Source organism: Sardina pilchardus, chromosome 22, assembly GCF_963854185.1.
Source record: "Sardina pilchardus chromosome 22, fSarPil1.1, whole genome shotgun sequence".
Taxonomy (NCBI): Eukaryota; Metazoa; Chordata; class Actinopteri; order Clupeiformes; family Clupeidae; genus Sardina; species Sardina pilchardus.
Genome location: NC_085015.1, coordinates 5,243,767 through 5,264,383, shown reverse-complemented (window position 1 = coordinate 5,264,383; position 20,617 = coordinate 5,243,767). Strand labels below are relative to the sequence as shown.

General features: G+C 45.9%; 2 protein-coding genes across 2 annotated transcripts in view; both read left to right on the top strand.

The window, feature by feature from the left end:
* ank3b (ankyrin 3b) overlaps positions 1–19,454 on the top strand; it is a gene marked incomplete at its 5' end in the record, with an annotated part of 48,703 nt that extends 29,249 nt beyond the window's left edge. The window contains 10 exon segments of the mRNA XM_062526157.1: positions 6,510–6,584; positions 7,157–7,288; positions 7,913–8,056; positions 10,913–11,873; positions 12,398–12,602; positions 13,444–13,530; positions 15,310–15,393; positions 15,837–16,004; positions 16,996–17,084; positions 17,889–19,454. Coding sequence (XP_062382141.1) covers positions 6,510–6,584; positions 7,157–7,288; positions 7,913–8,056; positions 10,913–11,873; positions 12,398–12,602; positions 13,444–13,530; positions 15,310–15,393; positions 15,837–16,004; positions 16,996–17,064 — 1,925 coding nt within the window.
* A 358-nt stretch (positions 19,455–19,812) lies between these two features.
* Positions 19,813–20,617, top strand: part of ccdc6b (coiled-coil domain containing 6b) — a 31,546-nt gene continuing 30,741 nt past the window's right edge. Inside the window, exon 1 of the mRNA XM_062526158.1 lies at positions 19,813–20,102. Coding sequence (XP_062382142.1) covers positions 19,848–20,102 — 255 coding nt within the window. The 5' untranslated portion in view covers positions 19,813–19,847. The remainder of the gene's footprint in view (positions 20,103–20,617) is intronic.

Genomic DNA, 20,617 nt, shown 5'->3' with positions numbered 1-20,617 from the left:
AGAGGAAACTCATATCACCACCACCACGAGAATGGTGTACCACAAGCCCCAGCTGACCGAGGGCAGTGGCGACAGAATGGAGGAAACTATGTCAGTGAGAGACATCATGAAAGCATTCCAGTCAGGTCGAGATCCTTCCAAAGAATTAGCTGGCCTATTCGAGCACAAAGCTGCACAGGATTCGATAAAAGGAGACGAGCTCTCTCCGCGATTCCTTGATAAAGACTCAAAAGGGAAACCCAAGGTAGAGAGAATAATTGAGGTTCACATAGAAAAGGGCAACACCTCAGACCCAACTGAGGTCATAATTAGAGAAACCAAGAAGCATCCAGACTACCGCAGCATGAAAGAATTACTCGAAAAAGCTGAGGGTGATTATGAGGTAATGCAGGAAGAGGATGATTTTGCTGTAGAGGAGTCACTGCCCTCTTACTTGGACACCTCAAGAGTCAACACTCCAGTCTCTCAGGAAGAGGACAGCCGCCCTAGCTCTGCCCAGCTAATTGCTGATGACTCTTACAAGACACTGAAGCTCTTGAGCCAGCACTCGATCGAGTATCACGATGATGAGCAGTCAGAGCTGAGGGGGGAGTCTTACAGATATGCTGATAAAATGCTCCACTCAGAAAAACTAGACACTTCACATTCTGACACTGAGGAAGTAGCAGCAGATCATGCCCGTGGACAAGCAGCAGAGGCTCAAGGAGCTGAGGGTTACTTTAGCGAGAGAGTGTCAGGCACAAGAAAAGAGACCCATTTCAAGTCCAAGGATGCATCAGATAAATCGGGTAAATTCACTCAGAAGGAAGATCCGTACGACAAATTGACAGTGTTGCATTACACGACAGAACCTGGCAGCCCCAAGCACGCAGTGTGGATGCGATTTACCCAAGATAGGCAAGACAGAAACCGAGAGAAGCTAATATATGAAGATCGCTTGGATCGAACCGTAAAAGAAGCAGAAGAAAAGCTTAGTGAGGTCTCACAGTTTTTCCGTGACAAAACCGAGAAGCTGAACGACGAGCTTCAGTCCCCAGAAAAGAAGCCCGCCAGGAGGGTGCCAAGAGAGACGCGGTCTGGGCCCAGTTCCATGTGCAGCAGTCCAGAGAAAACACAACAGAAGAGGGAAGTGAGCAGCGGCGAAGAGTGGGCCAGGGGAAGCATGAGAGAATCCTCAGTTGGAAAGTTGTTTGGAAGTGAGAGAAAAAGCGCTAGCGTACCAAGTAGTCCAGAGAGACGTTCTCAGCTTCAAACCAGCGAGGAAATACCGAAAGTGGACAGTAGAGAAACGCCGACGAAAGTCCCACCTCCTGTTGCCGCAAAATCTTCCAAAGTTACTGCTTTTAAACAGAAATTTGAAGCTGAGGCGCAAAAACAAGAGAGTAGCCCTCCAGGATCACCAAAACCCCCAGTCAAAAAGTTTCAAGAGAGTAAATTACCAGTTTACCAGCCTGTCCAAGGCTCCAAAACATCAAAAAGTCCCTCAGAGGAAGAGAAAACCTCACCAAAAAAGACAGAAGTTGATAAAAGTAGAACATCTACAGGACCATGTCCTGATGTCAGTAAATCTAGAATATCTGTCACAGCCCCAAAACAATCAATTGAACAACAAGCTAATAAAGATGCAACGCATTCAACAGCCCAAAAGCACATCCAAAGTGATACTGTCAAAGCTGCAGTCATTGGCAAGGAAGAAAAAAGGGCCTTTGAAATGCATAGAGACAAAGACCAGTTACCTCAGAGCAAAATTCATGAGTCATCGGAAAGGGATAGTGGAGCTGACATTCAAAGTGCAGCATCCTCTGAAGGCAAAAGACTGCATACAAAAACTGATACAAGAACTTCTCCTTTAAAGGAGCAAGGCCCAAGTGTTATGCCCAAAAAAACTGCTTCTGCAGACTTTATGGCCTCCGATAGTACTGAGAGTGGTGACATGCACTCAAAGACCCTCAGAAAAAAGGCTGACTCTCAAATTCCTGTACGCTCAAGTGGCCCAGATAGTGATCAATTCAGAAAAGCTAAGCAAGACACAACAGTAAAGCAGCCAGAGAAGTTACCTTCACAGATACCCACTTTAACTAAAACAAGAGTCCAGGGTAGATCTGAACTAGCTGGCCTAAAGTCCCAAGAGTCAACCACTAGTAACCTCTCTGATGCTAGTTCTGTGGAGGGCAAAGAGAGGGCAACCATAGTTACAACTCGAGAAGGTTTTAAAGGTCTTAAATCCTTGCCTGTTTATGTAAGTGTACAATCTGGTAAGGGTGACAAAGACTCTGGAGGGCAAAATGGTAGCCATAAAATGCTAATCTCTGTAAAACAGAAGCAGGCGACATCCCCCCAACCCAGCCCAGATGAAGACACCTTAGAACAGGTATCTTTTATAGACAGTTCTGGAAAAAGCCCCATGACCCCTGATACCCCCAGTTCTGAAGAGGTCAGCTATGACCTCATGTCTCGAACCCCTGAGTCCCTTTTCCTCATGCCAGCTCGCCCCAGTCCAATCCCAGAAGTGTCAGAAGAATCAGAAAGTGACGAGCAGAGGAAAGCTTTCTCTTTCAAAGAATCTCTACCAGAGAGGCCAAAAGTCATCACTGTCGCTGCTGAGCCCAGTAACGCTAACACTGGTCAGGTTGCTAAGGCAAGGCGAGTAGCTTACATCGAGTTTCCCCCTCCCCCACCCCTGGAGGACCAATCCCAACCTGAGCCGAAGGGCTCATCCTCAGACGCCGATACAGAGATGATGGAGGTGAACCTCCAGGAGGAGCACGATAAGCATCTTCTTGCTGAGCCTATCATAAGGGTTCAGCCCCCATCCCCTGTGCCCCCTGGGGCTGACGAGAGTAGCTCCAGCGATGATGAGTCAGTTTTTCAACCCATTCATTCAAAGAAATACAAATTCAAAGTGGATGAGCAAAAAGAGGTGAAGGAAACCGAAACCAAACCCAAAAAGCAGGATAAAAATGGAAACAACAAAGATAACGGACTTAATGGATCAGGTGACGATGACTATGAACAAAACGGGAATGACCAGTCTATAACAGATTGTTCAATAGCAACAACTGCAGAGTTTTCGCATGACACTGACGCAACAGAGATAGACTCTCTCGATGGCTATGACCTTCAAGATGAAGACGATGGCTTGAGTGACCAGAACGCAAAGCCGTTCAGCTTTGGAATTGATAATCGAAAGGACATGTGGTCAACGGACAGCATGCTTAGGCCGAGTGATCGCGCTTTTAGTCAAACAAGACTTGATGTGATCGAGGAAGAACCACTCCCGATAGAGGAGGGCAAAAAGGAATTTGACAAAACATTGGAAGATGGAAACGAAAATGTAATGAATGAGAAACAATCCAAATCTGATGGACATTCAGAAACGTACTTTAGTTACAAATTAGTGGAGGAGTTTAACACTCCGTTCAAAACTGTTGCGACCAAAGGTTTGGACTTTGATCCTTGGTCCAGCAAGGGAGGGGACGATGAGGTGGTTGATGCTAGAATTAAAGACGACGAGCCCAAGCCTTTTGGGTTAGCTGTAGATGACAAGTCACAAGGCACATCTCCAGATACAACTCCTGCTAGAACCCCGACAGATGAAAGCACACCGACAAGTGAGCCTAACCCTTTCCCCTTCCACGAAGGGAAGATGTTTGAGATGACTCGCAGTGGCGCAATTGACATGAGCAAGCGGGATTTTGTCGAAGAGAGACTGCAGTTTTTTCAGATTGGTGAGCATACCCGCGAGGCGCGGTCGGGGGGTGGGAGAGCGAGAACGGTAGACACAGCACTGCCTGAGGCCAGGGAGAAAGATCAGTTCCATGCTAGCGATGCTACACTAGCCTCATGTAGTATCATTCAGATTACTACTGACAGGCGGGACACTACATCCATTGACAACACTCAGGACTCATCTTCAGACACCATCACAGCTTCCAGAGTTCAGTCTAAATTGTGTTCTACCTTTAAAGTCGGGGTCCCAATGACATCAGTCTTAACAATGGTTGGTGATTATGCAAATCAGAGAGACTTTAACTCAAAATCATCGGACACTGAGCCTAGTGGGCTAGCATCAAGCATAGGGATCCAGTCCTTTCAAAGCACAGAGCTCTCTCAGCCAGAGCAAAGAAGACCTTTCCAAATAGAGCACTGCAATAATTATAGCAACCTGGAGGCCTCAAACACAGATCCTAATTTCATACAGAAAGACAGTGTAGTATTTAATATGATGTCTTTTTCAGAGCTCAGTCGAACTCAGCCAGGAAGCCCATCTGACAATGTATTCGGTAGAGACCACACAGTGAAAGTTGAAGGGCATAAAGTCCAAAGCGAACCCATTAAAAGCCTACCGTGCGGGAACATTAAGGAATCTCAGCCAAAATCTAGATTGCCAGTAAGGGCACCCTTGTCATCACCTTGCAGCCAGAGTACCTCAGCCGGAAATAAGCAGAAACCAAAACAGGCAGTCAGGCCAATCATCAGGCCCGTAGTCAGAGAAAGATTGGACCCTTTTCCAAATGTAAAGCCAAAAACCAGAATCCCGATCAAAGTTAAAACAGTCAGCACTTCATCGCAGAGGGAGGTAAAGTCAGGAACAGCCACGAAAGCCACGTCATCAATCACCAAAGTAACTTATGCAGGAGTGAGGGACAAAGACAGAGGCAAAAGGCAGCAGGCTCCCTCAAGGTTGCCTGTCAAGGACAGCAGGTCGAGTAGAACAACAACTCCTGACCCTAGCCCCAGGAGCAGGTCATCCAGTCAGACGAACAGAGTAGGACAGTCTCGTCCGGTCAGTGGCGCCACGGCAGACAAGCGGCAGGGCACCGTTAGGGACCGGGTAAAACACGGCGTCCGGCCGTCCAACGAAGACGCAAAGGCAGACGCAAAGGCAGACTCGTCCGTTGGCGACAACAGCACGTCGAGGAACACCTCGCTGTCAGACTCCTCTCAGTCCACCCACACATCCAGGTCTGCTAGAGACGTGAGGGCAGAGGTTGAGCAGGCCGACAGAGAGAGGAGGAGGAGGAGGAGGAGGAGGATTAGCGGCAGGACTGATGATGGGGGAGAAGGCAGTCAGGTTGAGGGACCCCAGAAAGTCCCCAGCGTGGAGAACGAGCCTAGTTTGTAAAACTTTCCACTTGATTGATTGATCTTAGTGCATGAGCCGTTGTGATTTTTGCCTGTGACGTGACTAGCCGTCATCTCTTTGTCATCTTGCCATCTCTGTGTTCGTGCCTTCGACTCAGGTCTCTGTACTATACTGTACTTTCTTCCTATCAAAGTTGTCAGCTGCTGCAGCATGCTAGATTGAACTGACCGCTGTGTTGGGCGATTAGCTGGTTCGTCGCCATGTTGTGTTGTACTAGTCAGTGTCTGTGCAGGTGGACAGGGTCTAGCTTACAGTGCCATGCAGACACGCAATCCTATCCTAGCACAGCACTCAACATTTTGTTCGCATGTGTAGTTTCATTTGACACCTGTGAATTCACTTTTTTGATCTATCTCAACTTGAACGCATATGGTAGCTCTAGAAGTGTGTGACTCGTGTCTGTTCGATTGTTTGTGTTTTCTTTGTGGGGGTTGTTGAAGTCTGGTGGTGAGCTTGGGCAAGTAGAGAGATTGCCTGGTAGATCAGTAGGATACATCATCACAAATCTAACCTGTGAAACTAACTAGTGAACATACTGTGTTAATTGTTTGTGTTCTCTGTGTACTCTTCTGGTCATCCTGTCTTTTCTTAGCATTTATAACAATCTCTTTTGATCAATCTTGATCTTTTAAAGGAATATTCTGACAAAACAATGCAGGTTTTTATAACTTGCTACATGCAGTTGAACATCCAGTGCTGGTTTGCGGTTCAATATCTCAAAAAATATAATTTTTTTTCCAGCATAGCTTATAACAAGACACAATGAAAGCATCAGCTTAAGTCTCAATAAAACGTGTTTTGATTAAGTGTGAAGAATAGATAATGACAACGTCTGGTCAAATTCTGCCGATTTGTTGTGGGAAGAAAACAAGAGTAAAGGAGTGATCAACTTTAGACTGACAAGTCTTTTCATTTTCCACATGATTTTTTAAAAGAAAAGCTTACACAAACTGAGCGAATACAGTATGACTGCTTTTTCAGATTCGCTCTCTTGTGAGTTTTGTGTTTTGACTAAATGCTTAAATATTAGAAGGCTTTTTCAGTATGTGGTGGATCACTCACCCAACTCATGTTTACAAATGACTTACCCAAACATGTATTGGATGATCAACTGGATTTGATATAGATCAGAAAATCTAATTCAGTTTGATTTTCACTGGAATATTCCTTTGGCCTATATTATTAGATGACCCCTTAAAACGAAAGAAACGCTGTTTAGACAAAACCTGTTTAGACAAAATTTCTAAACTGCTATTTGAAAAAAGACGTTTGGCCAGAAAGGGGTTCAGTCTTTCCTAAATATAGATATACCCCCTGTATGAATCCACTAGTAGATGTTAACTAGCTTCTGTGCATCCTCCAGGCCCTCAGAGTCCCTGTGAGAGGACAGATTTGCGTATGGCCATTGTGGCAGACCATCTCGGCCTGAGCTGGACAGGTAAGCACCAACTGAAAGAAATGTCTCCACCTGGTGGACAGAAATGTAACTTCATATCAAAATTTTATCAGCAAGTCATATAAATGTAAATAGAAAAGATAGATAAATTCAAATTCAAAATGTAGCCACATATGTTGCCATATCTCTGATCCAAAGTCGGCTAGTAATAGGCAGGGATTTGCAAGTCTTGGTGGGGTGGTGGGGTGGCGTAGGGGGGGTGGCTTGGATCGGTGACGAGTGCTGGCGTGAGTCTCGGCATGTGGTGTGTGTGACGGGCATGCTGGGAGAAGGGTGTGCCATCTGCAGTGTGTGTGGACCTGCCTGCACTGCAGCACTGCGCACATGTGTCAGGGGAGGGAGGGAGAGAGAGAGAAAGAGAGAGAGAGAGGGAGAGAGAAAGAGAGAGAGAGAGAGAGAGAGGGGGAGAGAGAAAGAGAGAAGGAGAGAGAAAGAGAGAGAGATGGGAGAGGGTGGGACAGACAGAGAGAAAAAGAAAGGGAGAGAGAGAGAAAGTGAGGGAGAGAGAGAGGGGGAGAGAGAGAGATGGCTAATCTATTTTTAATGTGTTGCAGAGTTGGCCAGGGAAATGAATTTCTCTGTGGATGAGATCAACCACATCCGAGTGGAGAATCCGAACTCCCTGACGGCTCAGAGCTTCATGCTCCTAAAGAAATGGGTGAACAGGGATGGTAAAAATGCCACAAGTGAGTATGTTTGCATTAGCTGTCATACTGTATCTCTCGTGAGTTTACCTCACAACACATTTCTGGTGTTGTTGTTATTGTTGTTATTGGTGGCAGGTGATTATCACAAACCCACAAGCTAACGGTGAACTGTTAATCATCACATTGGACAATAAATTATTGACCCATACTAGACGCATCTGCCTTAGACACCCTGATAATGATATACACACAAACACACACACACACACACACACACACACACGCTCTATCACACACATGCTCTCACACACGCACATAAATGCACGCGCACACACACACAGATTAGTAAGGCGTGAGTGGGTGTAGCCACTGCCTGCTGGGTGGTGACGTTAGTGTAGCAGATTTCTGTGAAATGTCTGAGCGTGTTAAAGGTCATCAGTTATCTAAGGTCAATCGCCAATCTGCAAAAATAAAACATAAATTCATCCACCAATAATTTAATTTGTTCAGTTTATGTACCATGTTGCTGTTGATGTGACTCAGTTTGATTCATAAGCAATCTTATACATAATTAAAAAAAGATTTTCGCTCGGTGCATTTTGAAGTAGCTGTATCAAATGAATTGTTTATAACCATTTGCCATGTTTTATTTTTGCTTTTCAGCGGATGCCTTAACCACAGCCCTGACAAACATCAATCGGATGGATATTAAGACCTTGCTGGAAGGGCCAATATTTGACTATGGTAACATTTCAGGCACACGGTGTTTTGCAGATGATAACGCAGTTTCCCTGGATCAGGCGGATGGTAAAGTTTAGCTCCATCTAGCTGAACTCTATCGCTCCTTTACTCTCTCTATCAGATCCATGTAGAATTAATGACAGACTCCCCAACCCCCCCTTTCTCAAAGGTTCAGCTTTAAAATGCTAAACTCGATAAACACAATTGATTTGAACTGATCAGAATTGCCAGAGATATCTGCACCACCATTTTCTATTTTGTTCTGCCTGATATTTGGTGGCCTTCTGCCTATCACACCCTGGAGACGTGTGATGAACTTATTTGATGTGTCACTGTATTCTGATGTCTGTAGACAAGAATAAGGCACAGAGCTTCATTGGCTTTTTCAATGCAGGCCTTGCCACCAATCTCAAGCCCTGTCTGTTAAAGTTGTCTGTAACTTGAAATTTACCTCTCCAAAAAGAAACAGCTATGGTCATGAATGTTATAGAAATCTTTGACATTTCAATGTCAATATCTTGAGATGGGCTTGAGATTTGATCGTTAAGTTTGCTTTTGTAGTGATTATGTTTATGTGTATATGTTGTTCAACATTTAATGAATGGCTAAAAACACAATAGGAAGCATTAAACTAGCGTATTGGCTTATTTTTCTGGCCTGTGATTTGAAAAAAAGCTAGCTTACATGAATTTTGCTACATACATAAAAACATAATTAGCTGCCTAGTTTATAAGGCATGGATGCTTCTGTCATTGCTTTTCTCTCTCTCTCTCTCTCTCTCAATCTCTCTCTCTCTCTGTATATTAACAGTACTACTATACTTTTAATATTGAAGCTCTGACGTTAGCATGGCTTTGGCTACAGTGGAATGTGTGCTTGTTTGACGTGGCCGTTTTGAAAAACAAAACAAAACCAAAAACAAGCTTCTTTAGTCCAACATCCCTGGTTCCTCTGAACCTTCCTGGTAGCGTGCTTCCTTCCTCTGCAAAACCAGACCATCCCGCTTCCTCCTCATGCAAAATGGCCGCCGCGCCAGTAACACAAGCTGCACTTCCTAACCCCTCCCAGCGCAGAGAATCCGCACTGTATAGGCTAACCCTCCAACGTAGAGGCATCCACTTGCTCTCTCCCGCTCTCCCGCTCTCTCGCTCTCTCTCTTGTTCACAAGGCTCAGTCTTGCTGGTGACTCTGACTCCTGCTGTAGTACTGTAGCTTCCTCACCAACCAAAGTCCAGTTTTCACTCTTAACAGACGCATCTCATCCTCACCTGTCTCTCGTCCGAATCACTCACACTTCAGCTAATGCTAGTATGAATTCACCCTCATTCATAAATAATGTGCTTCGTACTACTACTCACCCTGTACTCATTCATACTAACCTCATCATTATGTTGTTTTTTTGTTTTTTTTTCCACCTCACCCTGTTTGGCCATCAACCATTTTCCCATACATTCACTGTGTTAGTTCCAGAAGTTTCCGTAGCTGGGAAGATCTCAAAGCACCCTCACCCTAAATCTCTGTCTACTACACCCACACCACCACCACCACCACCACCACCACCACCCTCAGGCACACTCCAAGCTCTTTGTCCTAGGCCTCCCTCTCCCCTTTTGCTGCCATCATCCTCTGCCTCCACGAGTGTCTCAGAAAGCTCTTCCTCTCCCACCATCCTCACCCCAACTTTGCCCTCTTCACCCTCGCTCTCTGATCAGTCCTCCACTAACACATCCTCCACACCCTCCCCCACCCTGCCCATGTCTCCCACAACATCCTTGTCCCCTGGTCCCTCATCCCCTGGTCCCTCATCCCCTACCTCCTCAAGTGTTTCTCAGTGTCCAGTCGTTGTCCTAACACCGCCCCCTTCAGGCCTTCCCCCACACCTGCACCTTGATCCTACAGTCCCTGAGATCTACATTTAAAGGGATAGTTCGGATTTTAAGACACGAAGTTGTATGGGTTCCCTGTCAGCAACGTAGTGCATCAGCACTGACTTACCCCCGACAGCGTCCTGTGAGCCGAGATCCAGCCGGTTTTAGATCGTTTTTGATGCTGAAGAAAGTAGTCCGGCAAGTTTCTGGGGTCACGAAAGTAAAGTGTTTTTCTTCTCAAAACCATATGCGTTCAACAGAGTGATATATTTGCACCACAAAAACGTTGTCCAGGAAAAATTCAAACCTCGTTATCACTTACTTATTTTTCGCGATTCCTATCACTGCGCGCTACTGACAGCTGGACAACGTTTTTGTGGTGCAAATATATCACTCTGTTGAACGCATATGGTTTTGAGAAGAAAAACACTTTACTTTCGTGACCCCAGAAACTTGCTGAAGAAAATAGTCCGGCATCAAAAACGATCAAAAACCGGCTGGATCTCGGCTCACAGGACGCTGTCGGGGGTAAGTCAGTGCTGATGCACTACGTTGCTGACAGGGAACCCATACAACTTCGTGTCTTAAAATCCGAACTATCCCTTTAAGTTCATCTTAACTTCTGTCAGTATACTCAGTATACCTACTGGACTATGTGTGTGTACAGTACCTTTAAAACGACATAGTCCAACAATATACTATGGCATACCCACATACATATTACATACCATATTGAGATAAAAAAAAAAAAGCTTTAGCATCTAGAAGATCTGCAGTACAACACAAAGCAGCTTACAGTACACACGCTACGGCCATGCTTCACAGATTAACGCTTTCTAACATCTTCAGCAGTACATCAGCAGCTGCTCCCACCATTCTGCGCATGCGAGAGCAGCCATTTCCAGTCGTTTCTTTCCATTTCCCTTTGTGTCCAAAAACCATATTATATGTGCACCAGTGCTGTGGTTTGTGTCAAGTCTTCCCCCTCCTCCCCCTCTCAAACCACCCCCCCTTCCTCAGCCCCGACATTGTGTGTTATCTCACCCCACCCTAGGTTACCACAACATCGATTTGGAGATGCAGACCCCTACCGAGTTGACCTATGAACCCCCCACCCCGCTCCGTCACGACGATTTCTTTAGCCTGGACCCCGCTAGCGTAGACCCCACACAGCATAGCACCCCAGTTAGGCCCCGTGACCTCTCCCTGCCCGGCTCCCCCGGCCTGGGCTCGGGACTGGACGCGGCGTCCAGGGACGGCAAGCCCCCGACCGTGGTGGCGGAGGACACGTCCCTGGACAGCCACGGGGCCCCGGGAGGAGGAGGAGGAGCAGCGGAGGAGCTCTCCACCGAGGAGGACGCGCCAACGGCGGCAGAGGCGGAGGCGGCGGCGGCCGGCGGCCACGAGGAGACGTCCGCGGCGCCCCTCCCGCTCCGAGACGAAAACGAGGAAGCGGCGGCGGCGGCGGCGCAGGGCGAGTCAGAGGCACCCGCACGCAGCAGCAGCAGCAGCGGTGGCCAGAGAGAGACGGAGGCGGAAGGAGCCGGAGAGGACACGGGAGTCGCGGCGGCAGCGGCGGCGATGGCGATGCGGGAGCCCGAGGATTGGGCGTCCGGGGCAAACACCCGCCCGCAAGTCGCCACGGGAGGAGGAGGAGGCGGCGGCGGCGGCGGCGGCGGAGTGTCTGGTCATGCAGAGGAAGAAGAGAGGGAGGAGGAGGAGGAGGAGGACAACGATGAGGGCGAGATGACGCAGGAGAAGTTAAAGTCCCTGCTGGGGGACATTAAGCTGGAGGAAGGCTCAGAGGATGAGGAGATGACCGAGGAGAAGGTGCAGGAGATTCTCTCACAGGTGCAGCAGGCAGAAAAAGACTTGTCTTCACTTGCAGGTTGGCCGGGCGAGCACTCGGGAGCCGGGGAAACCGCGGTGACGGCGGAGGCGGTAGCGGAGGCGGTCGCCGAGGCAACCAGGTCACAAGGCAGCAGAGAGGCAACACCGGAGCGACAACGCAAAAGGTAGTTCTAGAACCTCACCCTCCTCACAGGCTTTCATTCAGGTGGAGCTTCTTCACAAGTCAGACAGACTCATCTCTGTTTACACTAACAGATAAGTTAGTGACAGATAAGAGCAAAAGATTTTGTCAATGTTTTTTACATTGACTCCTTTTGAGCTATAGGTTAGCTATATGCTAACTGGTGAAACCCACTTCTAGTAAATTATGCTAAGCTCAGCTAAGCTAGGCTAGGCTAACTGTATCAGACTGGCACTTATTGAGAGGAAATAAGGGCATGTATCCTCTTAAACTGGTTTCCCTAAGTTAGCATGTTCCTTTATGTTCTTTATTATCGCCCATCACACGACTGCTCTCAGCGATCCGTTTGTGCGTTTGTTTGTTTGTTATTTGTTTGTTTGTTTGTTCGTTAATTCATTAATTTGTTTGATAATTAATTCATTCATCCATTCATTCATCTATTCATTCATTTGTTCATTCATAGAACTTCATAACCAGTTCTCTTGTGGTCCTCCTTCTCCCGAGCAGCCAGGAGGGTTCTGCGGAGGGTTCCCCGGAGGCGCAGACAGAGCGCGTCAAACAGAACGGAGAGCACGCCGAGGCCTCGGAGCAGCCTGATGCCCACCAGCCGCACAGCCAGGCGGACGCCACCAGGGCGGCAGCAGAGGACAGCAGAGCGGAAGCAGGCAGCAAGGAGGCCGATAGCTCCACTGGGCCTGAGAACCAAGCACAGGTATAGATATGCTTCACATCTATACGTTTGCAATGCATTATACGTTATACAATGCATTTTATATGTCATGTTTATATTATACAATTTCAATACATTGCGATTGTGTGTATGTTGGTGACCGTATGCTTTTTAAATTGACTTTACAGGAACTGATGCTTTAATGAATTAAATTCACAGAGCTGCTGAGTATACATAGAAACACTCCAGAATGTTAAGGAAGACCATTTTGATATATCTATAGCAGAGATTCATTCACACAAACCTACGTGACAAATCACTTGGAGGTGCAAACAATATAGAATTTCCTATGTGGTTTCCATGGTGATGCGTTTGTTTGCACCTCCAACAGCATGGCGTACGTGGTTACCCATAGGTTACCGCGCAAAAACGCCCAGAAATGCCCGTATGTTTGTGTGAAAGAATATGGCAGTGTTGAGTACCGTAGTAGCATTCTTTCTTTGGACGTAACACTAACAAATGAGCGTGTGTGATACAATTGTTACACATCTGCCTGCGTTGCCGGGTTTTGCAGCCATCTTGTCTGAGCTATTCAGATCTCACTTACTGTACACTAGTACAGTTTAATGGTATAATATTATACATGCGCATGTATACACATACACACACACACACACACACACACACACACACACACACACAAACATACACACATACACACACACATATATACACACATATATATATACAAACACACGCACACACACACACACACATACACACATGTACTGTATACACACACACACACACACACACACACTCAGACATACACACACACAGGTCTAGTGTAAGTGTAACGTGGTGTGCTGAACTGCCTCGGCAGGCTGGGGCTCGCAGAGCTGCTGACTCCAGCTCTGATGAGGAGCAGACCATCACAACGCGAGTGTTTCGGCGAAGGGTGATTCTGAAGGTACCAGCTGCTGTTGGTGCTGTCGGTGTGTGTGTGTGTGTGTGTGCTGCGTTTGTGTGTGTGCGGGCTGGGCTAGGCCGGAGCGTGTGTACAGTATGTGTGCGTGTTGGTATGTGCGTGTGTGTGTGTGCGGGTTGGGCTAGGCCGGAGCGTGTGTGTGTGTGTGTTGATATATGTGTGTGTGTGTGTGTGTGCGTGTGTGTGTGCAGGCTGGGCTAGGCCAGAGCGTGTGTGTGTGTGTGTGGACTAGGCTAGGCCGGAGTGTGTGTGTGTGTGTGTGTGTGTGTGTATGCACACGCTGAGCTGAGCTACGCCAGGCTAGGCCGGAGTGTGTGTGTGTGTGTGTGTATGCACACGCTGAGCTGAGCTACGCCAGGCTAGGCCGGAGTGTGTTTGTGTGTGTGTGTGTGTTTGCGCACGCTGAGCTGAGCTAGGCCAGGCTGGGCAGTGTTTTTGTGTGTGTGTGTGTGTGTGTGTGTGTGTGTGGCCACAGGCATGGAGTGAGGAGCTATTTGTTGTTCATTTCGCGTAACCAGGTAACCAGGAGTCTCATTCGCTCATTTGCTTTGTTGGCTCATTCACTTGTTTGTTCGCTCCCTCTCTCTTTCTCTCTCTCTCTCTGTTTCTCTTTCCATCTATCTCTCTCTTTCTCTCTCTCTCTTTCTGTCTCTGTCTCTCACCCCTCCATTCACTTCATCTGCATTTGTATGAAATATCAAGCGACCTTAGATTGAGGAGGAGACAGATTGTTTCTCTGAAAGAAATATTTCAATCTGTCAAAAAAGGCTGATTTGACAGTCTGAGGATGGCAAACAAACTGTGATTATTGTAGTACACAGTGTTCATTGGTTTGAAGAAGAAAAAAAATATTTTTTAAACTATGAACGTATCCTGTATTAATAAAGTTTGCACTTTCATTGTTTTGGATTTTATTTTGTATTGACGCTCAGGAGGATTCAACACCCAGTTGAGACCATACTAAGGTGTTATTCTGGTTATTGTAACTATGAAAGTAGTCATTTCATGAGTGTGTTAATTTGTTCAAACCAGGTGTTGTTGCCATCACTCACTCTAACCGTCTCAATGGAATTGGGGACTTGTAAACTGTAGATTGATTGATTGATTGATTGATTTGGGGGCCGGGGGGGGGGGGGGGGGGGCAGTGGTTATCTGCTGCTGAGGTACATCCATCCCACATCACACTTGCTTCTGTGTTCTGTGCCTTACGCCTTACCTGTCCTATCATGCCATTTTACTCTGTGTGTGTGCTCATTGCTTGCCATTGACAATTTCACCACCTTCATCAGTCCGGAAGACTTCCTTAGTAATCAGATGGTTATGTAAAATGACTCCCCAATTCGGTTTATGCACGAAGGGCTCTTAAGCCAGCTCATTTGTTTCTGGTGGAGCCAGGTGTGTTGTAGCCGCGGCTATTGTAAATGTAATAAGTGCCAAACAAGATATTCAATGTCGGAGTAGAATATAACAGAAGATGCAGTTGCAATACAGCTAACGCTCCACCGGAAACAAATAACCTGGCTAAAGAGCATTCCGTGTACAGTATATGGGGCACAGGAGTAACACAACATCAAGACGAATCCTGTTTGCGCCTCTGCAAATCAGAACAGGTGGTGATCTTAAATGGTTGCCTTGAAGTGATACAAGCTGTGTGGCCTTGATTGATTGATTGATTGATTGTGCGCACGTAGGGTTGAGTGGTGCCTGATGTGTTTCCCTGTCTGATCATGCCTCTGCTTCCCCCATACACACACGGTGTAGGGCGAGCAGGCCAAAAACATTCCTGGGGAATCGGTGACGGAGGAGCAGTTCACGGACGAGGACGGAAACATTGTCACTAGAAAAGTAATGCCACTGCTGCCCGTGTGCCCCACTGCTGCCCCCTTTGTCCCACTACTGCCCCCTTTGTCCCACTTCTGCCTCTCAAAACACTCAGTCAATATGAAGAGTACAGCAATTCTGACAGCAATATATATATTATTATATAATATATTATTGTTGTTATTATGATTAGATTATTATTATTTTATATTTATTATTTATTTATTTATTCATTATTATTATTATTATTATTATTATTATTATTATTATTATTATTATTATTTATTCATAAAAAGAATATGACCGAAACTGACTGATTTTAAATGACATGAAGTCATGGAAGAACTATGTAATTGAAGGCTTATTACCTTTACTAACAATAAGACAAATGAAAAACAAAAACTAGTCTGAGGGACAAAAAACGTCTAGGGTCCAATCATCACCCCTGCCCTCATCGCCATCTACAGGTCATCCGCAAGGTCGTCCGGCGCTCTGCTCCCACTGAAGAGAGGAGCAAGAGCAGACGCAAGCGGGGCAAAGGTCGTCAGGGCCCCAAGGCCGAGCACCAGGAGGAGGAGCAGGCCAAGGCGCCCGCGCCCGCGCCCGCGCCCGCACCCCAGAGAGAACGCACTGAGGTCGGACTCGCTCCGCACCACGAGCCCCTAGCGTGGAGTGCTGTGTGTTTTGGATTGGGTTGGGTTGGGTTGGGTTGGGCTCGCCGTTCATAGTCTCAGATAGGGTGACCGTACGTCCGGATTTCGGGAGGACAGTCCGGTTTACAGGCCGTTTGTCCAGACCTCTCTCGTGCGTCCTCATTCGTCCTTTTTTTACCCGAAATGAGGACAAAAGGGCAAAAATGAGGACGCACGAAAGAGGTCCGGACAAAGGGCTCGAAAACCGGACTGTCCTCCTGAAATCCGGACGTACAGTATGGTCACCCTAGTCTCAGATCCCCTTTGGTGTGTGACTGCGCTGTGGCTGAGGTGCGTCTGGAGGGTTGCTGCTCCAGTAAAGAGAGTTGAGAATGCACATGCTTATTTTTTGGGGAACGTTTAATTGGAGGCTGATTTCTTTGTCTGTGAGATTGGATGTCTCTGTTGCATTAGATGTGTGTTCCTTCCTCTCCTTGTCTCCTAGAGGCTCGTGTGTGTGTGTGTGTGTGTGTGTGTGACATATACCAGAGATATTTGCCAATGCTTGATTTGCTGAGTGGCGTGTGTGTTCTTGCCTGATCTCTCTAGGATAGCGAGTCTATCCTAGGTTGTTGGAATGGTTTGGCGTGTTGTGTGTCTGTGTGTATGTGTGTGTGTGTGTGTGAGAGAGAGAGAGAGGAACATTTGCCGATGCTTGATTTCCTGAGTGGTGTGTGTTCTTACCTGACCTCTCTAGGATAGCGAGTCTACGCTAGGTCGTTGGAATGGTTTGGCGTGTTTTGCTGTGATTTGATTGAAGTGGCACTCTCATACAGTATCTCTCCAAATGGAGAGGCTGAGTGAGTTTCCTCCTCTTTTCAGCATGCCTAACGGACATCAAGAGCCTCCGAGATGCAGTCCCTTCGGCTCCCTCTCCAGTGCACATGTGCCAGTGTACTCTGTCTCTAACGCCATTCTGTTTCATGTGTTGCAGTCGGGAGAAGGAGCCAAGGGCAAGAAGAAGAAGGGAGAGCGACAGCAAGGGAAAAAGGGTCAATCATAACCGTCACAAGCGCCACCATGGTACGTTGGATGTTTTCTCCTCGTCCTCGTCCCACACCCCCTGGAGAGTTGTCGTCCCCCCCCCCCCCACCCCCAGCCCACGAAAAAAAAAAAACTAACCCCAAAACATCGAAAGCATGGCTGGAATCCTTTTGTGACTCGAGCCACCAGCCATTTTAGCCAAGCCTATATCTATGTGTTCAACAGAGCACAAAAGAAAGCTGCACTTTTGCAGTTTTTGTTTTTCTCTTTGGCACAAAAGAGATCCACCGGCACAGATAATGTGCAGACACAGCTGGGCAGTGTCATGAGTATTGTTCCCTTAGCATCAGTACCGTGGCCCAGTGTGTGAGTGTGTGTGTGTGTGTGTGTGTGTGTGTGTGTGTGTGTGCGTGCGTGCGTGGGGGGCCCAGTGACTATCTACACACTATTTTCTGTACCTGACACTTTTTTTGTTTGTGTGTCTGTCTGATTAAAATCTCTCTCTTTTTTTTTTTAAAGAAATGTAAAGCCGTTTTTAGTAGCATTATGTTAAGGAAATAGACAGGGAAAAAAGGTCAAGCTGAGGAATTCCCATTTATGGAAGTTCTTGTTTCTTTCTAAAAGTATTTTTTCTCAGCTTTCTTCAGATAATTGTTTGTGTATACTGTATATCGTACAGGCCACAGATTTAGAGCATTGTGTGTTAGCAGACTATGGCAAAAGTGTAACTTCTCCTGTGTATCATAGTTGGTAATTGTCCAACTATGCATTTGATGTATTTTACATATTTGTTGATTTTTCTTCCACTGATGCATTGAATGTTGCATTTGTTTCATGTTTCAGATTTTGAAATCGTCTCATAATTCTTTTCCTGGAAGGGGAATCACTGGAAATCAGCTGACGGGGGGGCAACACGAGTCTACAGCTTCTCACATCCAAACGCATGGATTTCAGCAAGAAAAGATGTCTTCTGAGTTCTTACCTTTTTTTGCCGCATGAGCATGACATAAAAAAAAATAAAAAAAAAGACTCATCTGTTTCTGTCAACTATACAGAGCATCCAACACAGGTAAGGTAGCTGAAGGCTGAGGCCCACCCAGTTACTACAGCCTCACAGACTGGTACGATGCATCGGAAACCTCCACAGGGCAACACCCACCCACCCCCACACACCCCCCAAAGCAATTTTCCGTGACCAAAGATGGCACAACTTTAAGCAGTATACTGAGAAGACAGGGACAGACAGTGGGAGGAGCACTGAATCACCTTCAACACTCGCCTTACGTTGATCCTCTTGGACCCATGGGATGTATAATGCTGTTGGATTTGTTTTTTTTGTTTTGTTTTGTTTTGTTTTTCTTTTCTTTTGGGATTTTCTTGTATATAAATTACACTGTATAAATTCTTTTGAAGAAAAAAAAAGAAGAAAAAAGTAGCTTACAAATTGTTGATGCACTGTCTGAGACCTTTTCAGATATGATGACATGAAATGAATTGCCAACATTGATTCCAACGATTAAGGAAAGGCTTGGGTCTGACTTGTAATATTGTTAGCAAATTGAAAAAAAAAAGTTTGTAAATGACACACAAAAAAAAGAGCTAACCTGATTTTAACAGCGAGCGTTTCTTTCAATAACACTGCACTTACTCTCCTACACAACACACCTAAACATGGGAACATCCGTAGAGTGCTTCTCACAATACTTTCTCAGAGTACTAATATTTTGATGCATGTAATTCACAACTACTCAAATTATGTTTTTTTTTTTTTTTTTTTTCTAAATTGCAAACACTGCATTGTGACGTACGTGGAAGGAGGCAAGGGGTGCTGTCTGTGTGTCCACATTTCTGCCATATCTGTCACTAACTGTTTTGTATGCGAGGGAGGGAAAGATTCCACAGAGCATTGCGGAAAATTTTAAGAATTTGATTGAATGGATGCGAATGGGAATACCTCAATTCATGCCTCTTGATGGCACAGAAACACACAGCGTAGACTAATGTGAGGAGCAAGGGATTCTGGGGGAAATGAATGGGCCTAAATAACAACCCGAATGTATCATGTAGACCGGCACGCTGTAAACGTTTTAACTGTTATCATCTGTATTGGCTAAAGGATGTTGAAATCTCCCACAGCCAATCATCTGTGATCATTCAAGCAGTGTATTACTAGATTCTTTTTTTTTTTTTTTTTTTTTTTTTTAAAGAAAGCTGCTGTGGTTCAAAAGGGGCATTTTTATTTGGGTTTTTTGTGAAATTTTAATTTCTGATGATATCGGTTCGTATGACAGGCACCAACGGCATTCATTGATACTAGATCTGGTAACATACTGTATGGCAAGAAGAAAACATACACTGGATGATCTGATTAATTATTTAAGCATAAAATAAATTGTGTTTAAACCCAAATGTTGTCATGTTTTGTTTCACACTTTTAAGTAACAGACAGTGTTTGAAGTTGGATAACATATTGCATTTGAAATCAATTGGTCTTGAACTCACTGAGTAGTGTAGCTGGTGGTCTCAGAAGGGCTACAGTATACTGTATTTCTAAAGCTGTCCTTTATTCAGATAAATCTGAAGTAGAAAATTACTTATTTCATTGTCTTGAACAGTAGGCCTAGTTGTGCTTCTCCTAATGATTATATTAGATGTGTGCACACTTTCATGACGCAAGGTGTCGCTGTGTAACAATTTTGTAGTTTCAAAGGTAACCAAAGGCGGGCGCAGCATTGAATGCGGCTCACTTCTCAACCACTCTCTAAACATGAATCATTGCGCTGCCTCAACCGCGCTGTGAACATGGCGGACAGTGCTAGCGAAAGTGACACTGATGGAGCGGGCAGCACTGCTGCCACCCCGCAATGTCCCTCGTCCTCATCTTCCAACAAACCTGGCGTTGTGATATCTCCATTTCGTCTGGAAGAATTAACAAATCGGCTTGCTTCGCTGCAGCAAGAAAACAAAGTCCTCAAAATAGAGCTGGAAACGTTCAAACTCAAATGCAAAGCCCTCCAGGAGGAGAACCAAGACCTGCGGAAGGCTAGCGTCACTATTGTAAGTAACGTTAGCTAACTCCAAGCTAGTTGTATTGGGCTGTTAGCTAATAGCTGAATTGGAAACAGTGAATAGCGACGTTAGGAACCTGTCTTTGTGGGACAAGGCTCGTGTGCTGCCATTATACACATAAAACAAAGTATATACACATTGTGTCAATGCCCTCCCATATGATCTCTCCCACTGAAGTGCCTTGTTGTGATAGCTAACGTTAATGTTACTTGCTAATTGATGTCATTTGTCATATGTTGGGTGAGCTGCCCTAAGTTATGCTCTCTAAAACAGCCAGTCTGTAACATTAAGCCTATTCATGAGAGTGTCTTGGCTGTGACTGTGATATAAAGCCAACTTACCCATAAACGAATTGGCTGTATGATGACTGTCTGACTTCTACGACCAGGATGGAATGGGAAGCCTGACATGAAAACTGTCACCAGTTGGTGCTAGCTAACGTTGGCTGTGATTCGAAGTTGTCCTGGTAGTCCTTTGGCTCGTTAACTCTAATGCTTGATACT